The sequence below is a fragment of the Rhinolophus ferrumequinum genome, chromosome 7 (genome assembly GCF_004115265.2).
Source record: "Rhinolophus ferrumequinum isolate MPI-CBG mRhiFer1 chromosome 7, mRhiFer1_v1.p, whole genome shotgun sequence".
In the NCBI taxonomy this organism is placed as follows: Eukaryota; Metazoa; Chordata; class Mammalia; order Chiroptera; family Rhinolophidae; genus Rhinolophus; species Rhinolophus ferrumequinum.
The window spans coordinates 50,969,980-50,993,040 of NC_046290.1; the positions used below are offsets into that span (position 1 = coordinate 50,969,980).

General features: G+C 35.1%; 1 protein-coding gene across 1 annotated transcript in view; it reads left to right on the forward strand.

The window, feature by feature from the left end:
• Positions 1-23,061, forward strand: part of JMY (junction mediating and regulatory protein, p53 cofactor) — an 86,005-nt gene that overhangs the window by 37,569 nt on the left and 25,375 nt on the right. Inside the window, exons 3-4 of the mRNA XM_033110198.1 lie at positions 6,837-6,987; positions 13,818-13,987. Of these exons, the coding sequence (XP_032966089.1) occupies positions 6,837-6,987; positions 13,818-13,987 (321 nt within the window). The remainder of the gene's footprint in view (positions 1-6,836; positions 6,988-13,817; positions 13,988-23,061) is intronic.

Below are 23,061 nucleotides of genomic sequence, written 5' to 3' on the forward strand. Positions count from 1 at the left end.
TGAAAATATTAAATATATTTTAAAATAGTCTTAATTATTAGATTTATATAAATGGAAATTAATAGTTCTCACTAACCCTCTGTCTTACCTGTAAGCATTAAGCAGCCCCTCCCCACCTGGCATTATTTTAGGACTGGAAGTCTTTCTGACATCCCTTTAGGGAGCTTCCAGACTCTTAAGTCTAATATGATGGTTCTCAGACTATGACCCCCCGACTAGTAGCATCAGTGTCACGTGGAACCTTGTTAAAAATACAGATTCTCGGCCACCTCAGATCTCCTCTGCCAAAACTCCTCGAAGGAGCTCAGTAATCTTTGTTTTAACAAGCCTTCTAGGTGGTTATGAGAGACACTAAATTTGAGAAATGTAAGTCTAATAAAACTTGAAACAGTTAAGGGACGGAGCATACTGAACTCAGTTACAAATCTCTCTGGGTCTCTGTTTTCTATAAAATGAGATTTATACTAGATCGTCCTCTGTAGATTTTTAAACCCAGTGTCTTAGTATGTCTGGGTCAGTTAGTGAGTTGGCCTACTGATTATCTTCCTGGATCAACTATAAGCACTTCAAACACATAGACCAACTTATTTTTAATACCTGCTGAAAGTAAATAAGCTAGAAACAAGAAGGCATCCTCAGCTCTTCCTCTGCTTTGTAACAAGTCACCTCATTTTGCCAGTAATTTAGTTGAATCTTGAATATTCTCTTCTTTCTCCACCCTTTCCCTCCCTTAGGACCAAGTAAATCTGAAATTCTCACTAATCCTCTGTCTTATCTATAAGCATTAAGCAGCCCTGTGTAAAATAGAAAAAGTTACCCCTACCCCAGCCCAACTGACAGATTAGAAGGGCCCCCTTCTGGAAAGGTGCCAGTATTACACATGGCTTGGCAACGCGTGGGCTGGATTTCACTCTCCACTCTGCAGGGTGCAATTTTTATACCCTTGGACCACTGGATGCTGTGATATGCGCACTGTGAATTACACAGTGCCGCCACTATACATTAAGGCACTTATCTTTTACCTGAGCTATTTCTTTCTTTGGTTTCCTTAATTTTAGATTTCTCTCACCTTTAAAGAAATGCATAATTTCACACTCTTTCCTGAGAAATTTACATTTAATATTTGGTTTGAATATTAAAAGTGTATGAATAGAGATACTGCCTAATCTAATTATGTCATTCTGCTAATCAAGGGTCACTTTCAAGTGACTCCTGAGCCTTGAAAATTTGCATATAAAAGTACTACGACATCAGTATATTCACAATTTATCTTGACATTTGTTTCACCTAAGAATCATAGTTGTTTTTTTCACTCTTCCAATAATAGACAGGAATAACACTTAAGTTTCTCATACAAAACCCAGTGTCCAAGCAAGTGATGTACTTTTACAATAAGTAATTACATGCCAAAAAAGTTGTATATATAAACTAGTCTCACTGGCCAGTTTATACTTTATTCCTTGTTAAACTGACACATACTTTATTCCATGTTTAAAACAGGCACTGTTTTCTTTCTAGCCCTGAAATTGAAAACAGAGGTGTCATTGTTTTTAGCACATGGTCTAGCTGACCAGTGCTGTACATCTTCAAATTTGCCAAGTTAGGAAAAGAACTTAGTATCCTAGCTTAGATGCAATAAACTATAATCAGTTGGCTGCAGCAATAGCTACTGTTTCAGAAGTTAGTTAAAAAATAGCATTTAAAAAGCGTAGATAGTATTCTGTATATTTGAATATACATTTATAGTCAAGATAATCCAATAACAAAGTACAAATTATCGTCAAATAATTACTTCTGGGGTGTTTTTTCTTTGACTTTTTCTATTCAAAAAGCCATAATGCAAGTTTTCTCACTTCTGTATACAGTGTTTAACCATGCAAGTGAAAAGGATTTTTGTCTTAATGATCTGAGTTAAGATTTTTAAATTTTGAACACTACTTGCTCTGTTTATTACATTTATATCCCATAGATGTCTCATTGGGGTCTGACTAGAAAATCAAACCAGTTGTTGTAATAGAGGTAATTTGATATAAAGAATTGTTAACTAGGGATAAAGTTGTTAACCCGATAGTTAGAAGGCAGGAAGGTAACTGAGATATCAGATTTAACGGCCAAAACAGCCACCACTACTAGGATTGGGGGTACAAAGGAAAGGGGTGGTAATTAATAAACCTTCAGCACAGAGGAGGGGCCGGGTGGAGCTGACCTCTGAGGAAGAGGACGTTGCTCGTCTGGGGCTGGTGTGTCAAGCGCAGTAGAGACCCTGATCTCTGGGTCTGGTGCTGGTCTGTCTTCGAGGGGCACACAGTGAGGCTGGTTTTGCAAAGGAGGAAAAATTGCAAACTGGATTCTGTTACCTGCTTCAGGATAGAATTGTAGATGCTGGGATGAAAAAGCGAGTTTGGGATGATGCTCATGGGAACAGCAAACAGTAAAGTCAAGTGACGCCAAGAGGAAGCAGCAGGTCTCTTTCCCTCTTCTAACCCTTCCTGTTGGCAAAGCCTAAACGTGACTTGCAGAGCCTCTAGCATGAGAAGGCAGAGGGCTGAACTTGGAGCTGATAGACAGGAATTTACATACATATCAGACTTTCAAAGTTAGGGGAAAAAACCTAGTAACCTAGCTTATGGTCTTAGGAAAAATCAACGCACAAGTTCTTTAAAGGGTACAAAGTTTAATCATGTCATTGAAAAAGACTTCTATTGTAATGTGCTGGACAGGAGTTTAAAATTTTGACTGCAGTGTTCAATTTATTAAATTGCTATTCCATACTTGTGAATACTATCATGCTTTTTAACTTAAATGTTTTAAAATCAGGGATAATTAAAACAGAAAGCACAAACTTTGATGGTTTTGTTATAGCAAGCAAGTCTTTATCTCCTATTACCTTTATCTGTTTTACCTAAACGAGCCAAGCTCGATGGCTCTCCATTCCTTTCCATGCACTGAACTTGCCTGACTCAAGGCTTTTGCTCAGGTAAAGTCTTGCCTCCAACATGCCCCATATACTCCATATGTACATGTTAAAATCCTACCCCTCCTTCTAAACCCTCCACAATCAGGAACTCCAGTAAAGTTTGCCCAAATACAAAGATCTAAATGTTCTCTCTCACCAAACCTTTCATTTTTTTAAACTAGTCTAAAAATACCTTTCTTCTTTTTACACAGAGACACTCCTCACCAACTTCAATACCTGGCCAAAAATCTGCTTGTTTTTTAAGAATCCCTTACTCATCATTCTCTTTAGAAAGTTGGCCCAGACTTTGCACCCCAACTTCTACAGCTGGTGCTCCCCATAGTATTTTAGGCATACTCTATCATGACATTTTTTCCATACTCTTTATTTGGGTGTCTATGTCCTCTACTAGACTGAATATCTTGCTATCCCTAGTGCCTAATGTGATACTGGCACTGAGCAGATATGATAATAACATGATTGTTTTGCATGAATAATTGAATGTTAAGTGATTTGTCAAAGATCTTCAGAGCACAGCTAAGTCTCCTAATTTTAAGACAGATTTCTGCACCCCGTCCCTCCTCAGTTCGACTGTAAATTTCTCTGAAGCGCCTAGTACAGTGCTCTCTTTATTCAAATTATATAATTGAAATGATTTACAAATATTGACTGAGAAAAATCTGAAAGGGAGAAAAACATTAACCATATCCAATAGCATCATTTAAGTTTGATTCCTCCAGTATGAGACTAGAGATACAGTGGTCATCTTCTGAAAATTAAAAAAAATCCAGTCTAGGTAAGTAGGGAATTAGATATCAAGAATCTAAGCTGCTAATTATCTTTGCTTGGCACTATTTTTATAGTCCCAGAGAGTTTATATCATTGTTTCCCAACTATTAAAGAAGACATTTAGGTTTTGATCATATCTGCATTTCTCCTCACTCCCCCACACATTGGAAAAAAGAGGTAAGTCTCATAATTTTGCCTCTTGCTGGGCCTCATATATGAAAACATGAGCTTATTGTTAGGTTCACGAGAAACAGGAAACCTCTGGGATAATGTGTCTTCAGCCTGTCTAGTTGGTGTGGTTTGTGAACCCAAGAAGAGATACAGGAAGCATTTTTTTTCTTGTTCGTGATTATAAAAGCAATATGTATACATAAAATAAAGATTTGGAAAGTGCAGATTTTAACCGGAAGCAAAGTATCACCCATAATCCACTACCAAAAGATGACATCACTAATAATACACTTTACATATTTTGACTTTATTTCTGGACATCCTTTTATGTAACTGAAATTACATATCTATGATTTTGACCTTTCTTCACTTAACATTATAGCATAATCATTTCGCTATGTTATTAAAAATTCTTCATAAACATTATTTTTTGCCTTGTATTTTATGGGTATCTTCTACATAAATTTCTCTGTTATTAAATAGCTGAAATCCATTTTTTCCTTTGTTTCAAACAACATTTCAGTGAACATCTTTGGGTATTAGTCTCTGAAGGTATTGTCTTAAATACCTTCAAGAAGTATGGTATCATAAAATATTTACCAGAAAATGTTTTAATCAATTTATTGTTCCACTAGTAGTACGTGAGTGTGTCTTTTTCACGATTACCACACCAACTTGGTTAGTTTGGTATTTAATATTTACTTAATGAATCTTTATGAATGGTTTGTCATCCTACCATCTAAAAACAGCTATTTTGTGTTCTCTTCCCTCTTCTGCACCAACTTAATCATATTTGGGCTCTTTCTTGGCAGGGGAAGACAGAGATAATCACACAGGAGTTACCCTCATCCTTCCTTTACCAAACTCAAAACCTGCCTTTCTTTGAGCCATGGAGAAATTGTCCCTCCATTTACCAAGAGTGCATCCCTAAAGTAGTACTCTGGATCCTGTCCCTTCTCATGAGCTCTCCAAGACCTTCCCGCGTTAATTAGCCCCATCTCTTTCCTGCATCTTGAGGTTCTCCCTCGGCTGGATACTTCTTGTCACCACTCATCCTGCTGCATGATCTGCCATTAAAATAAAACAAAAAGAAAAGGGCCTACCCTTTAGACTTATCCTTTTCTAGCTCCACCCTTTTTTCTCACATCATTCATACATCTCTCTCAAAAGAGAGTATTTATTTATGCATATGTTTATATTTCTTTCCTCTCATTAAAACCCTGTATGGAAGTGAGCCGGCAATTCAGCGGAGATGTGAAGATACGATGGGAGTTACCGGGCAGAGGGCATTTGCCTGTCCTCCGGCACTGTTGTCGCCCGTTCAGTGGTCTTCATGCTGTCAGGTCCATGGATACTAGTTGTCATCCTGCTTGACCCTCACATACACAGAGTAGTTGACAGTATCGATTTCTCCTCCTTTGAATCTTGCTCCTAAAGTGATTCCACACTTGACTGGTGTCCCCCCACCTCTGACTTGGTTTCTGTAGGCTCATTTTCACCCAGCCTGTGTTCCTGAATTCCTTAGGGCCCAGTCATGAGACTTTTCTCATGACTTCCTTAGATGACCTCATTCACTCTCATGGCTTTAAATGTCTTCTGTGTGTCAAGGTTGCCCAGATGTATACCTCCGGTCATGACCTTTGCAAAGTCAAACTTAACATATGCGAAAGGAAATCCTTGGTCTTCTCCCTTTTGAAATCATCTATTCCTCCATTGTTTACTTTGTGAGGAAATGGCAATTCCACGTACATGTTTTCCCAGTGACCTTGAGTTATTCTTTCCACCCCCCCCCCCCCCCCCCCCCGCCTTGGCATCACCCCCCTTAACACTGCTGGTCAGTTACTCACTGCGTGCTGGGCACTGTACTATTATTTTATGTCCGTTTCCCTCTATCTGGAAGACTGTTCATTTGTTTAAAGAGCGGTGTATTGTTGCTTCAAGACTAAACCCAAATGTTATCTTCCTCTAGGTATTAAATTTCCAAGTGATAAAATTTTATTTTGCTTTTAGACTTTCTTATTTCTACTTATTGTACCATTTAGACAATATGGCCTGTGTGGTTTCTATTTTTAAAACTCATAGATTTTTTTTTAGTGGTTTTTGACACTTGATCATTTTTTTTAAAGTGTGCCAGAGTGGGTTAACATTTTTCTGTATAATGGTTTTTTCATCATCCTCATTTAATTTTTAACAGTCTTTTCTCAATAGATGGTAAAGCAGGATGTGATGTCTAAAGAGTCTTTTGTGTTCATGCTGGATTGCACCTTTCTTCAATGTTAAACATATCTTTGTAGTTATTTTACATACTTTTATATTAGTATTATCAATCTAGTGAATTTAATTTTAATAGTCACCTGGTATATCCCATGCATCATTTGATTTTCAGTGTTTCTTAGTCCTTCTGATTTAGTTGTGACTCTTATAAATAATACATAGTTAATTTTTCTGTTATTTTTATCCTGGGTCCTTCAGTAGGTAGATGAGCTGATTTTTATACATAATCAGTCTTAAATTCTGAGGTTTTGATTATTTTATTTATTTCAGTTATTAAATAAGTATTTTATTGACAAATAATTCTTAACCTGAAAATATAATTATCACAAAGGAAATAAATTTCTCATTATCCCAGCACCCAAAACAATCACTTGTACATTTTGCTATATGTTCTTTGTTTATGTATGGAGGAAGAAAGGATGAAAAAGAAAAGGGTGAAGGGGAAAACTTATGTCAAATATCTTCACATTATTGTTAATTTACTTGTCTTACGAATTAGTAGTTTGTACTCTTCGAGCAGGAAAAACAATTATTCTTTGTTTTAGCACCAAGCACAATGCCTGATGTATAAACATTGAGTAAATGTCTGGGAAATGCATACAAGAAAGAAAGAAATGAACTTAATTTTTCTGTTTTTTCTCTAAAGATTTCCATGGAGAATGATTATCTGGGTCCCCGCAGAATCGAAAGTCTACAAAAAGAAGATGCCGACTGGCAACGGAAGGCTCACATGGCTGTGCTGTCTATTCAGGATCTTACGGTCAAATATTTTGAAATAACAGCTAAAGCTCAAAAAGGTAAATTTCTAGTAAAATATCCTTGTTAGGTATTATTAAAAATGTGTAGTTTAAGTATTTTATGTTCACAATAGCTATATTTAAAAGTGTATAAAGACCACTGAAAATCCTAGCAGATAGAGAAGATCACTGTTAATAAAAGTATATCCTTTCAATCTTTTCTAGGCATATGTGTTTCCATGTACTGCACCTTAAAAAAAAAATAGTAATGGGGTATTGGTATAAGTGTAATTCAATCATTACACTAACATAAGTTCATATAAGTTCATATAACATATAAGTTCAGTTATAGACCCCATGGTTTAAGAACACAGCTTCCAGTCAAGACTGCCCTCACCTCAGACACTATTCACAAATTTGGGGATCCTTAGGCCATCTGCACTTCTAACCAACTGGTTACAAATTTAGGAGTCCCCACACCCCTTTTAGGTTCAGTAATTTGCTCCAGTGACTCACAGAACTCAGCACATACTTACAGTTTATAAGGGGTACAAATCAGGACAAGCCAAATGAAGAGACTCATGGGTAAGGTCTGTGAAGGCCCGTTCCTTTTAACTCCCATATGTGGCCACAGAAATCCTTCCGTGGCTCCTTGATAGGCAGTTCAAGATCACTGCTATCCATTATTTTAATAATCTATTTACCCTGGCATTGATACAGTTTAGCATTCAGGTTATTCTTTCAGCAAATCCACGTTTCCTTAAAAGTTTCATTTACATCAATTTATTTATTTCTGTAGGATGCCAGTGCTAAATGAGAATATTTTCTCTGATCCCTAAATATCATTTGGCATTGTCATTAAAAAAATAAAACCAGCAACTTGATCGGTGGAAAATAATATCATGTTTTTAAATTTTGCATTTCTTTGGTTATTATTGAGTGTTGATTTTTTTTTTTTATGTAATAATTGGTATTTGCATATTCTTTCTTTTTTTCCAGTTAATATCTTTTGCCTATTTTTCCACGGTAGTTTTTTTTCCTATTGATCTGTAAGAACCCCTTATATTCATTATATTTTTATTGTATTTATATTATATGTATTAACTCTTTAACATTTTTTGCAAATATCTATTCCTAAATTTTCCTTCAACTTTTTTGTTATACAAAATTTATTTGTTAAAAAATCAGCTTTTAATTACTATAACTTAGTATATAGTAATTCTTTTAATTACTATAGCTTTTTAAATCTTTAAATTATGTTACTTAATTTGTTGTATTTTCTAAAATAAGTTTCTCTGTTCCTCCAAATAGTTAAAACCTACTAAAAAAACCCTTTTATATACTTGGATTTCTTTCTGGACTCTCTTTTTCCATTGATGTGCCTTGTCTTGTGCTATAATTACTATAGCTTTGTAATTGAATTTATTACTCAAGTTATCAATTAACCCCTTATCATTTTTCCCCCCAAAATGTTCTTGGTTATACTCAATTATTCTTCCCTAAGGTAGTATTATAATCCTTTTTTAATAATTGGAATTATTACACACAGCTATCTACTCTAGACTCTGCCCCTGGCAACTCCTCTGCTGGTGTTTCTCTTCTTAAACTTTCTAACTGCTAAAAAAAAAAAAAAAAGAGGAATTATTTGTTTCCAAACCAGTGTAATTCTGATCAAAACTGCAAAGTTTTAGAATTTGAAAGAGGATTTTAATATTCATGAAGAAGAGTAAATGCTTTGTTTATTAAATAAACAAATAATTTGAAAAAAAACATTGTGTGGTTGGTATACCTTGCCATTTATTCAAGTCTGTTTTCTTCAGGAAAGTTTTGTAGGATTTTTCGTTTTTGTTTTTTAATCTGGGTTCTACCCATTTCTTGTTCAGTTCACTTCTCAGAAATAATGTTTTATTTCTGTTATTATGAAAGAACATTATTCCTTTTAACTGTTCTGAGTTTTATTTTTTAATTTTCAAATCTTTGATCCTGTTTTGGTGATTAATATGCTGTAGAATGTGTTGGGATGCTTGCTTAAATGTTTCACTTCTATACAAAGTGAAATTTGATAGCTATGATGAAAAATTTGAATAATTCTGTGTGATTTCTATTTGTTGAAATCAAGTAGAAATCAAAGAGTAAAATAAATGTGGTTTGTTTCTTAGATTTAACAAAATGCTTCAGATAGATAGAATTATCGTTAACATTTAGTGTTTGGCTATAAGTGCTTTCTTTCATTCTTTCAAGGTTTATTTTAGTCAGAGATAAATGTTGATGTCAGTGATTTTTGTGCATAGATGTTTGCAAAGCTGTCTGACATTGATGCTTACTGCTACTTTGTAAACTCATTTTACAGTTTCAGGCACCAAGGTTAATGTGTCCCATCTTTCCTGTTCCTGAAATACGGATATTTGTCTAAGCATGTGGCAGTATTAGCTTAGAAAGTTTTGAGTAAATCATATTATTTGCCTCCCCCATCCTTATTCTTTTTGGAAAAATAGTATAATGTGATTAAGGAATTTTGAAAATCACATATACTCTATTATTCTGCCACCATTCTTCATCTTCTATTCTTTCATGTCATTCCAAGTACACATGAAAATATTTTTCATTTAAAATAAGTTATATTAAGATGGGATATTACTACAGAACTTGCAGGCATCAAAAGGATAATATGGAAAATATTACAAACAACTCTACACTTACAAAGATGAAGTGGAACAATTGCTTGAAAAACAAACTACCACAACTCACATGAGATGAAATAAATAACCTGAATACCCTGTAGCTATTAAAGAAGTTGGATTTGTAGTTTAAAATTTTCCAAAAAAGAATGTTTCAGGCCCAAATGGTTTCATTGGCGAATTTTACCAAACATTTAAATAGTAATAGCAGCTCCGCACAATCTCTTCCAGAAAATAGAAGAGGGAGGAATAGTTCTAATTTATATTACATGAGACCAGCAGTACCGTAAATATAACACTTCATAAAGGTAATACCAAAAAAAGGGAAAACTACAGGCCAGCATTCTACATATAAAAGATGCAAAAATCCTCAATGAAATATTAACAAATTTTAAAATATTAAGAAAAATACTTTTAAAAATTAACAACCATGACCAAGTGGGGTTTATCCTTCGTGATTCAGTATGTGAACCTCAATCAATGTAGTCCATCTACTGAAGGTCTAAAGAAAGCAGTGGTTTTTAACTGGGGGTGATTGTGCCACACAGAAGGACACTTAGCAGTGTCTGGAGACATTTCCGGTGTCACAGCTACAGAGAGTATTAGTAGCATCTAGCAGATAGAGGCCAGAAATTGTGTTAAATATCCTGTGTTGCACAGGACAGCCCACCCTTATGGCAAAGAATTTTCTGGTCTATAATGTCAAAAGCTGAGGTTGAGCAACCCTAGTCTTAAAAAAGCATGATCAATATATCGATAGATGCTGAAAAAGCATTTGGCAAAATACAACATCGTGTGTGCTGAAAATACTCAGCAAACTAGAAATAGAAAGGAACTTCCTTAACCTAATAAAGGACATCTACAAAGACCCTAAAGCCAGCGTCACATTTAATGGTAAAAGACTAAATGCTTCCCCCCCTAAAATAGGTAAAAAGTCAGGAATGTTCCCTCTTACCACTGCTATTTAACATAATATAGTAAATCTTAACTAGTTGTAATATGGCAAAGAAAAGGCATATAGTTTGGAAAGGAAGAGATAAAATAGTGCCCATTCACAGATGATAACATTGTTTATGTAGAAAATTGTATAGAATCTATTTATAAAAACTCTTGGAACTAACAAGTGACTTTCTCAAGGTCACAGGAAATAAGATCAACACACAAAAATAAATTATATTTATCTATACAAGCAATGAACAACTGGAAATCAAGAATTTTAAAACAACAGCATTTATAATTCCTCCCAAAACAAAATAGGTATATATCTAACAAAATACACAGGCATATAATATCCTTTATGCCTGTCAAAATACCAGTAGGGTTTTTGTTTGTTTGTTTGTTTTGTAGATATAAAATTGTTTTGTAGATATAAAAGGCTGGGTCTAATTATATGGAAGGACAAAAGAACTAAAATAGTTAAAACAGTTTTGAAAAACAAAAGAACACATTGGAAGAATCACAGTACCTGACTTTACAAATTACTATAGAGCCACTGTGGCATGGTATTGTGGAAGGGATAGACTTGTTAATCAGTGGAAGAGAATAGAGTACAGAGATAGTAATACATGGCCATTTACTCATTGATAAAGCAAATAAATGGAAAACAACAAATGGTGTTGCAACAATTGGCCATGCATATGCAGGAAAAATGAACCTTGACCTAAACCTCATACCTTATACAAAGATGAACTCAAAATGGATCTAAATGTAAAACTATAAAACTTCAAGATGACAACAAGAGAAAATTTTTTTGTAACCTAGAGTTAGGCAGAGAGTTCTTAGCAGTGGCACCACAAATACAAACTAGAAAAGCTGTGTGATGTGTATTAACTGTAAAGAAAAAAATTGATAAAATGCATTTCATCAAAGTTAAAAACTTTTACTCTGCCAGGGACTATCAAGAGAATGACAAGCCAAAAGAGTTTAAGAGAAAATATTTGCAAATAACATATCTGAAAATGAACTTGTATCCAGAATATATAGAAAACTCTTAACTCAAACAATCCAATGAATAGTGGAATAAGAAAATAAACGATCCACTTAATAAATGAGGAAATGATTTGAACAGACAGTTCACCAGAGGGTAAAGATGGCAAATAAGCACTTGAAAAGATGTTTACATTTTTAGTCTAATAATGTTGACATTTTAGTCAACATTATTAGTCTTTAATGCAAATTAAAACCATGGTGAGATACCAACACCTGCCTATTAGATTGGCTAAAATAAAAAATGCTAATGATACCTAGTGCAGTCAAAGATGCAGAGTAACAGGAACCCTCCCTGCACTGCTGGTAGGAATGCAGAATGGTACAGCCTCTCTGGAAAATGATTTTGCAGTTTTTGTATGTAGTTAAAGATACACATACTATACTTGTATGACCCACCAGTCCTTCTCCTGGGTATTCACCCTAAAGCAGTTGGCTAATTTTTAAAGTAACAATTGAAAGAAGAAAACAATACATTATGTTAATAGTGGTTCCTTTGAACGTTTAAAGATGTCTTTCCCTACTGTAACTATTTTTATGATAACTGTGTACTGGATTTAGACTGCCTTCTAGATGTACTCTTCTAATGTTTTTCTAAAATAAGGCTTTTCATTGTGGTTTTAAAAAAATATAACCATTACAGAAAATTTAGATTAGAGGAAAAAGATACTCCACATCTGTAACCCTACCAGCCTTATGTGACCACTTTGTCTTAATTTTTTTCTACATCTGGTTTATTACATAATTGGAATGATTCTGTATATTTTCTCTTGTATAGTTCATAGTTTATACAATTCTGATTATTGCTCTTATATTTATACTTTGCTTCTCCAGTTAGAGACAACACATTTTTGTATGTTGTGAGCATCATTCATACTTTATCAAAGTCATTGTAGACTTCTTTATATCTCGGTTCTGGTGACTATCCTAGCAGGAAGCATTTGAGCCCCAAAAGGAGAGAGACTTAGTTTGCTTGACCTTTTAATTTTCCTTTTCTGAGAATGTTTTCCTCCTCCCATGTAAGAGGAAACAGAATGATCTCTGTGTGGCTTTATGCTGTTGAGACTAATAGCCCTCCTTTGTTTCCAATCAGAAGGTAACCTTCTCTTTTTAGAAAAGGAATAAAATAGGCCCTTCTTTAATTTCCTTCCCTATACTAAACCAGGTGTAACCTAATTTTGATATATTACTGCTTAGCTTTGAAAAACATCTTAAATGGGCCTGTTTCTGACAAGTAAACATATGTTAGAACATTTTTTATATGTATATAGACTTAACATGATACCTTGTAAATACCAGGACTGTGTAGCCTTTAGAGCTTTTTTACATATAATATCATCACAGAGCATTATTACTGGGTTGTTATCTTGATAATGTAAATGGTCGTTTTAGCAAGAATCTTTATTTTTGCCAGCAGAGAGAGAGAAGAATCTGTTTTAGAGGTATTCCAATATTGTTCTTAGGGGTATTCCAATTATTCACAAATAATTTTCTTCATTACCTTCATATTCCTGAGCTGTTGGGAAATAATTTCAAGTGAAGTGAACAGTAATTAGATGTAAGAATACATTCCATCCAAAAATGTTGAAAGACAAAGTAGTGACAAGGTCTTGTGGTAGGTAGAAATTAGGACAGGGAGCTGCTCCCCAGGCATAGTCCTGAAGTGGGGGGCAAGAGAAAAAGCTCCCAGCTATTTGTGAGTATACAGAATGTTTGACTCTGTGCTGGGATTACAAGTTCAGGTAAAAATGGGAGAGGCAGTAGACTAGGGGCTTAAGCAACTTGAGTACTAGTTTTAACTTTACTACTATAGGTGTTTACTGTTGCTTTTAAGTCACCAAAACTCCTCAGTTATGCGGATCTCTATAGAAGGTGTTGATGATGCATAACTTAACCTATTCCATAGGATTGCTGGGCAGATAAACAGGGATACAATTTAATAACACGGGGTTTTTGAAAGTATTTTTTAAAGTTCTAAAATTAATATGACAACTCAGTTTCATTTTCAGAAAGTTATTTCTGAGGATGATTTAAAATTCTTATTGAAGACATTAGAATCTCAGATATTCTTGAATTATATTTTAAAGCTATTGTAGGTAATTTATCAAGGGGGTAGGATTTGTATGTTTATCTGAGTGTATGGTCAGTGAAATCTAAGCCTATCAAATTCTATAGTGTCAATTTGTTTTCTGTCTTAATGTCTTTTTTAAAAATTATTATTAATAGCTGTGTATGATCGAATGCGAGCAGATCAGAAGAAATTTGGTAAAGCATCATGGGCAGCAGCTGCTGAACGTATGGAAAAACTCCAGTATGCGGTTTCTAAGGAGACTCTGCAGATGATGAGAGCTAAAGAGATCTGTTTGGAACAGAGGAAACATGCACTAAAAGAGGAGGTAACAAAAACTCAGAAAAATATATGACATTTTTTAAACATTAAGATGTACTATTGGATTTTTATCTTTGTACAAAACTGACGTTTTTCTGGCTCTACAGGCAGCCGTTCATTTTGCACTGTTTCTGTGAGGTGATGGTAACACACATGATGGGGCCTATGATTTGAGTTGCCGCTAATAGAAGAGTTAGACACACATGGTATTTTCACAGCATCACAGTGTGACTGTAGGCAGCAGTGCACTGGTAAAACAAAAAGGAGTTCAACATCAGAATTTTTGTTATCTTTACAATTTTTTGTACTGTAACATTGAAAGCTTTCTGACAATTAAGAAAGTTTCACTATCCAGAGAAGTTTAGTAAAATTCCTAAGGCAGTAATATTTTGTTAGACTTGATTATATTATGCTCAAACCATTACCCTTTTTTTTTCTTTTATTTATTTTAAGTGTATTTTTCCAGGACCCATCTGCTCCAAGTCAAATAGTTGTTTCAGTCTAGTTGTGGAGGGTGCAGCTCACAGTGGCCCATGTGGGGATCGAACCAGCAACCTTGTTAAAGAGAACTGCGCTCTAACCAACTGAGCTAACCGGCCACCCCAAACCATTACGTTTTGGAACTTCCCATTTTATTCCTTCTAGAACAAAAGAGGGTTAATTGGGGTTCAGTTTTCTTGACTGTGCTTCATTAGGACCTCTTCATGGATACAAAAAAAAAAAATTGTCTTAGAAATCCTCAAAAAGGTTACTGATATATTTCAAACATATCTCAAATGAACGCTTAAAAATTAACCACTTTTTTCATTGTCATCCTGTTCATCAGTGGTTTTGGTTTTCCTCATAGAGCCCTATGCAGCACTGAATATACCATTGATGCCCACGTCTTGCTTGAAAATATTGCAACCATTAAATGCATACTATTTCTTTACGTCTTAGGCCATTAACTTAAAAATACGATTGTTTTATGTTTTATTATTAAACTGGGCCAGAACCGATTGCTTTTTATGAAATGGTACTTAAATATGACATTGGTCATTTGCTGATAGTTTTTCTGCGTATGAGAAGAAGCAAATGTTAAGGTCTAGGAGTACAGTATTTTTGAAAATAAGGAAAGCATATAGTTTTAATAATGAGTGAAGATTAAAGCAAGTGTTAGGGGTGAGGGTGTTCTAGATGGCACATGGTAAGACTTGATGGTTTAGGCATCACTGTTCAGTTTGTGCTGTTTATATTCAAAGTTAAAACTCAAAATGTTTCAAAGATGAAAAGTGTTCGAATTATTAAATAAATTTTGGAGTATTTTCCCTTTCATTTATCCATTTTCTGCCTTATTGAGATAATTAGTAATTTATTGATACCATACATTATTTAATTAAGCCTTTTTTTGGGGGAAAAAAAATCAAATCACTTTTTTAGACCAATAGGCCATACATGAAATATTTCTAAAACCAAACTCCTTCATTTCTCCATAGCAGGTCTTCCTCAGATCTGTCCTTTCTGTTCAGGGCCCATGGTTCTGCAGGATACTTCAGGCCCAAAACTTTTTAGGGTCATCTTGAACTCCTCCCTTTCTTTTCCTTTGCCTTCTTTTTCTGCCTTTTAGAATTCTATCCAATTCAAATGTCCCTGCTTAGTCATTCATTCAACAAATATTTATTAAGTGATTTTAATGTTTTTGCCTGGAATTATAATAAACGATGGGGATAAAATGTGATTAATACCCTCCTCTCTTCCCACCCCCCCACATACATACTTTTTAAAAGCATAAAAAAATGTGATCGTGATGTTTAGAGTTCTTAGAGTATGGTGGGTGGCGTGAGACATGCAGTGTGAAAGAGCTATGAGATTGGCAGGTATCCTTATGGACAAAATGGCAACATGGACCATTGGAGGAGTACTCAGCTTTGACCCAGAGGTCACAGGTGAAGAGAACTGCATGTTCCAGGAGTCCCAGTGGGGGCAGGAAGAGATAGCCTTGTGATTTGGAGAAGAAATGGTGAGAGATGAGATTGGAAAAATAAGCAAATTTTGGGTTTGGCCTTCTGTGTCCTACTAAGGAATTTAAACTTTACCCTAAAAACAGTAGGGAACCTTTGTCAGGTTTTAATCAAGGAGTAACATAATCAAATTTGTTTTTGTGAAATATTATTCTGGCCAATTTATAGAGAATCGATTGGAAGGCCATTCTTAAGTCCTTAGCCCATTTTACTTTTCAAACTTTATTTCACTTCTGATCGTAGAAAGCAAAGCATTTCTCATAAATGAGTATAAATACCAGGAATTCGTACCCTTAATTCAGCAACAAAGGAGGGTTAAGTTGAAGGCAATAGGGAATTGGAAAAGCTTAAACCTACACTATGTTTTGGCAACCTGAAATTGCTGCTTTTAAAACTACTCAGGGTTGCTGTGTATTCCTAGTCATTTAAGAACTGAGTAAAGCGCAGGTCCAGATTGCACATGTCTGGGCTCCTCCTTAGTCTACATGAGCTGTGCCTTTGTTCAGATAGCCCTGCAATCATCTTGAATAGGACATTAGTAAAGGAGGCAAGAAGAGTGGATTTTTGTTGAGCAGAGGCGAATAAGCTGGGTGAGGCGACTGAATTTATTAGTTATTTTAAGACAGCAATTATACCTCAAGGATTAGATAAGAATAAAATTTTTTGATTCACCATTAGATTTGTAGTACTAGTAGTTTGTAGCCCAAAATGATTTTTAAACCATATTTTGAAATATAATTCACATACTATACAAATTCTACCATTTAAAGTGTATAATTCAATGGTTTTTACTATGTTAACAGAATCTTGCAACTATCAACAGTCAACTTTAGAACATTTTCATCACCCCCAAAATGAACTTGTGCCCATTAGTCATCGTTCCCATCTCCCTTCCAAATCTCCACAGCCTTACACAACCACTAATCTACTTTTTTAACTATAAATTTGCTGTTCTGGACATTTTAATATAAATGGAATTATAAAATATGCGGGCTTTGAGTTAGCATAATGTTTTCAGGTTCATCCATGTTATAGCATGCATCAGTGCTTATTTTTGTTTCTTTTTTTTCTTTTGGGGGGGTGGTTTTTTTGCCAAATAATAGTTTATTGCATGGTTATACCACACTTTGTGCATTCATCAGTTGATGAACATTTGGGTTCTTTCTACTTTTGGAGCTATTATGAATGCAGCTATGAACATTCATGTGGAAGTTTTTTAATTTATCTTGGTATATACCTAGGTGTGAAACTGCTATTTAACCTTTTGAGGACCTGCCAGACTGTTTTCCAAAGCAGCTATACCATTTACATTCCCACCAGCAGTGTACAAGGGTTAGAATTTTTCTACATCTTTGTCTACCTTATCGCTAATTTTTCTTAAAATTTGCCTTTTTTATTATAGCCATCCTGGTGGGTGTGAAGTGGTATCTCGAGGTTTTGATTTGCATTTCCCTGGTGGCACTGATGTTGAGGATCTTTTCATGTGCTTATTATTGGCCATATACGTGGACTTTGGAGGAATGTCTGTTAATATCTTTTGCCTATTTTTAAATTGGGACTTTTTAAAATATTAAGTTGAAAGAGTTCTTTCTTTATATATGTTCTAGATACAAGTCTTTTATCAAATATATGACTTGTAAATACTTGCTTCCATTCTGTGGGTTGACCATATTGGTTTTTAAAACATTGACTACATACAGAGGGTGACAAAAAAATGTTTAAGCATTTTAAGAAAAGGAAAAAAAACTATTAAAATTGTAATAATATATACCAATAACAAAAGATGAATATAATCATCCGTATACATATTTTTGTCACCCCCGGTATTTGTGAAAGTAGTACATTTTTGTCTCTAGAGAAGAACGAAATATTGTCTGTTTTTATAAATACAACTTTATGAAACATTTGGGGGGCTTAGGTCGTCAACCAAATGTCATTGACATTTTAAAACTGCATATGCTTACCTCTTGTTTAAAAAATAGTGTGTGAGGTAACCTATAATGTATCATGGCTGTGATCTAGAAAGAAATCTTTTTGTCAATGGATTTTAAATTGTTTTTCCCTTACATTTCATTTGCTATTATTGTTAAAGGTAAAATTGGAACTTGTCCTGGAACTTTGTCACACTTTATATTCAGTACCTCTTTGCAAGAATTTCAGCCCCTTCACTTGTTCCCCTGAAGCATTTCTACTGCAGTCTCCTTTTCTAGTTAGCTTTCTCTTTATGTTACTAGCTTCTGGAATTTTCTTAAGTTCCAGAACTTTTAAAACTTAAAATCCTAGCACGTTATTGACTATGAAGTAGAGTACCATTCTTTTTATCATAATGACTAGCTTTATGGTTCTGATCAAGCCGACACTGAGTTGTACTGACAACATAGGGCGCCTGAAATTGCTTCTGAGCATAAGATTTCTGACTGCTTGCTTTTGCTAAGAACATTGTTCTTATTGGAATTGGTCTAGGGTGGTGGAGGAAGGGTGAGGCTGAAATGGGGCCTTGAGAGTCTGAGATGATGATTATCTGCGGGGTCATTTTCTCTGGGGCCATCCTATTACCTTAGTAGTCTGTTTTATAATGTTCTAGACTGTGTTTGAGTTCTTCAAAGGTTTTAGTAAAACTCAATTAGTCATTCTTGCCAGGTTTATGCTTGTCGTGTGTATATAATGTATGTATTGTGCTTTTTATACATGTCTGTGAAGATGTACTGTACCAGTTTTATTAGCATTAATTTAAGGTGACCACATTACTCATGAGAAGCAGAACAAATGTCAGTTATTAAGCCCATCCCAAACAAATGCTTTGCCAGTGAAGGTTTTATAATATGGTACTACCCGGTGATTAAAGTTGTGGGGAGACTTTTGTTCTTTTAAAAAAATGTTTATATATTGTGTCTCCATAGGTTATTTTAAAGACAGAAACTTCTGATATGACAAAATAAAACACTTTAACATTAAAAATAGAAATTAAATTGAAAATATTTAGTAATATTTGCTATGAGAACAATGTGGAACTTGAAACTAAATTTCTAAATTAACACTGTAATATTAGATGTCATTTGGGCAAGCAAAATTCTACTTGACTTTTAAGTTTTCCTTAACACTAGTACTTAGAAATAAGTACTATTTCGTTTAATCTGTCTCCTTTTTGACTGTTTGAGTTTTGATTGTAGCCATTTTTAATGCTTTTGAGGTCACAGACTACTTGCCCCTTTAATAATTTGAAAGCTAGGAACTCTGAACTCAGAGAAATATACATTTACACACAGCTTTGCACACTAATTTAGTAGGTTCCCTAAGCCTCTGACCCAGACTATCCACTGGTGTTCAAATTTTTCCATCAGAAACTCCTGAAAATGTCAGTGCTTTTTTGGCCCAATACTTTTGAAAGAATCCAGGTCGAGTTTAATTGCTTGTGACTGCCTTACTCCACTCTTTCTTTCTTTCTTTCTTTCTTTCTCTCTCTCTCGAGCGAGGAGAGAGAGAGACGGAGAGAGAGAGAGAGAGAGACACTCCAACACAAAGAAAAACTTATACCGATCAGCCGACAACCGAGAAAACTCACCCTGTACTCCTCTCGCTCTCTCTCTCTCTCTCTCTCTTCTCTTCTCTCGCTCTCTCTCTATCTCTCTCACTCTCCCCCCTCCCTCCCTGCCCTCCCTCCCTCCCTCCCTTTCTTTCTTTTATTTAAATTTATTGGGGTGACAATTGTTAGTAAAATTACGTAGATTTCAGGTGTACAATTCTGTATTACATCATCTATAAATCCCATTGTGTGTTCACCATCCAGAGTCAGTTCTCCTTCCAGCACCATATATTTGATCCCCCTCACCCTCATCTCCCACCCCCCCACCCCCCTTATCCTCTGGTAACCACTAAACTATTGTCTGTATCTATGAGTTTTTGTTTGTCATTTGTTTGTCTTGTTCTTTTGTTGTTTTTAGATATATACCACATTTCAGTGAAATCATATGGTTCTCTGCTTTTTCTGTCTGACTTATTTCGCTTAGCATCATACTCTCAAGATCCATCCATGTTGTCACAAATACTCTTTCAATAGTATACTCCCTACCAATCCAGATTTAAAAACAGTACAATCTGACTATCCAAATATACCTGTAGTTTTAGATTTTGTATTATTTACAGATTACATCAGATATGTTTTAAACCACTGGGCAAAGTTAAACTACATACAATCACACAGGGTTAGGAGTAGGATATACATTAAAAGTATTATTAAAATAAGGATTATTAATGAAATAAGGGTATTTATAGTTATTGAAATAGGAGATACTAAAATTAAAATGCCACCATGACACAAATCATAGAAAATAGAGTTACATCTCAGTTGCCATATGGACTGTTATCACCTCCTTAATACCATGTTCTCTGGTTAACAGGGAGTTAACCAGAAAACCCTTTGGATGTTAATCCTTGTGGTTGAAAGTTCTTAAAATATATCAGTGTGCTTTCTTGTCTTGGCAGAGGATTTTAACCATTCCCCATCCATGTTTAAGAAACTGTTTCTTTGAGGTCATCTCTATGAACATATATAAACTGCTAGACTATTGAGCAGACTCTACTATATATAACAATCCTGAGGCTGGGTCCTTATTTCAAAATTTCATCTTTCTCTACAAACATGGCTAAATTATAATTAATTAAGGTTATATACCTCTCTGTCAGTTTATTTAAGTCATCAAGTATTTACAGTATACCGTAATGGACATGAGCTTAGGCTCTAGACAGAACTATTCAGCAGAACTTCCTTCAGTGATGGAAATAGCCACATGTATATTGAGCTCTTGAAATGTAGCTTATGTGACAAAGGAGCAGAATTTTTAATTTATTTTAAATTTAAATAGCCACATGTGGCTGTGGCTTCAGTATTGGACAGAGCAGCTCTATAGATCCCAATTCTGCAAACTTACTACTTATGTAACCTTGGGTGAATTGCTTAACCTCTTCTTAAAGTATAAATATTATGTAACTTCTAGGAGAGTTATGATTCCGTTAGTAAATGTGTATAAATCATTTATAGCATAGTGCCTTGGGTAGACTAAGAACTCAGAAATAAACATTAGATACTATTCCTCTGATCTGTGTTAGGTATTGTACAAATATCATGGAAAGGAATACAAAGACGGGGAAAATGTAATTCCCGTGCTTAAGATGTTTACTTGCATTTTGGATGTGCCTTTCCAAAAAGTTTCAAACTCAAGGAGCTTTGATGTTGTGGAGTCTGGACATATGTGAGGAAGCTGGGATGCTTTTCCAGGCAGAGAGGTTGTTTTTTTTGTTTTTAATTTATTTATCAATGAACAGATAGGTAAGAGTCTGTTCCATATCTGCACACTAGAAATTTCCAAGTCTCTAGGTACAAAAAGCTGGGTCCACTCTAAAAACTACAATTAGTATTTACTTCGTTGTGAAATTTTATTTTAGCCATCTAAGTCATATTTTGATAACGGTTTCAAAACAAGTAAATATAAAAGGCTTATATATTTCAGGCCCTGTCCTTAGTACTTTATGTATATTATCTCACTGAATTCTCAAACATAACCCTTTATGCTACAAGCTCATAAGCCATTCTCTGAAACCCCTGAGGCCAGATAATGTTTCAGAATTCTTAGTTTTTCAGATTTTTACAAAGCCAATTTAGGGTACATAACTTTCAGACAAGTGTTGGTATTCCAGTAATGAAACATATAGATATTTACATTAAATGGAATAAATAGAGACATCAATTTGATCATATTGTCCTACTAATTGATTGTGAGATTAGCTTTTGACATCAAAGAAATTATGGATATTTTTAGTTTTCTAAGATTTCTGAAATGTGGAATTGTAGATAATTTTGTCAGACTGTATGTATTATCCATATTTGTGTAGCTGTTATTGTTGGAACCTGTATTCATATGCAGGTTTGTCTGGTTCTAAGTCTCATTTTCTTTCCATCGTTTCCACATAAAAGGGCTAGTCTTGATTGAGAGCTTGCCTTTAATGTCGTTTCTCTTATGCTGTGCATGGTCTTTATGACTATTCTTTGAACCCTCATTTCATTTCTTGTTTACTGCCATATTCTCTAATTCACACAATGGTGGGTGCTCAGTGTATATTTGTTGAATGAATGGCTCAACCCATAGATACTCTGAAAGCTGTTTTTCACAGTTCCTCACTTGTCATGGTGTTTTCTAGCACGGTAGGATGAAAGGCACGACGAGGGGCATTGTTAGTTTATATATATGTTGCTGTGTATCTGATTTCATGGTACAGTAGAGTCAGTCAAAATAGGTACACATGGTGGGAAGGATCACCTGTGGGGTCAGTAGTGTATGATGTACTTAGTGGATACATGGACGTTGACTGCTACTTCATTTTCTTGCTAGATTTATTACAAAAACATTTTTGTTTCCTTTTCCATATTTATTAGAATGGTACCTCCCTACTTTTGTTTCGTAAGAAGACCATCCTTGTAGGAATTGGGAGAATTGGGTCTCGTTCCAGCGTTGCTGGTATTCCCTGGGTTATATTGGGAAGTCACAGTTTGGTTTAGGTTGGGGTCTTGATATCCCGATATCAAAAATTTGTTTACTTAGAAAGGTAAAAGGTGAGGTGAGTAAAATTTCAAGGTAGCAGAGTTTTCATTGGCACGCAATTGTCTACTTTTTTGAGCAAATTAACCTAGTTTCTAGGCTTCCTTCTCGTTCAGGGAAGCACTGCCAACAGGTCCAACAACGACGCCCCCTCTTTGATACCTGCCTTCTCTGTACAGCGCCGTCGTCCAGAATTAGTGCTCCTTCCGCTCTGGATTCCTGTTCCCTTAGCTCAGGCTGTCAGCTGAGTTAGGTACCAGAAAAAAATCAGTCTGGAAATTTCAGACGTGGGGAGGAGATTGGGAGCAGCGTAGCCTTCCCATTCCTTTCACTGAAGATTTCGCCTCCATGTGCAAGTTTAAATAAACCTCAGAGAACCGCTTTGCACTCCCAGATTTCCCTGACTTGCCTTTTATCCCTTTTTCCTTAGCTTATCCCATAAAAGTCCTGTCTACTCTGGTCCTACAACCCTCTAACTTTTCCTGAAG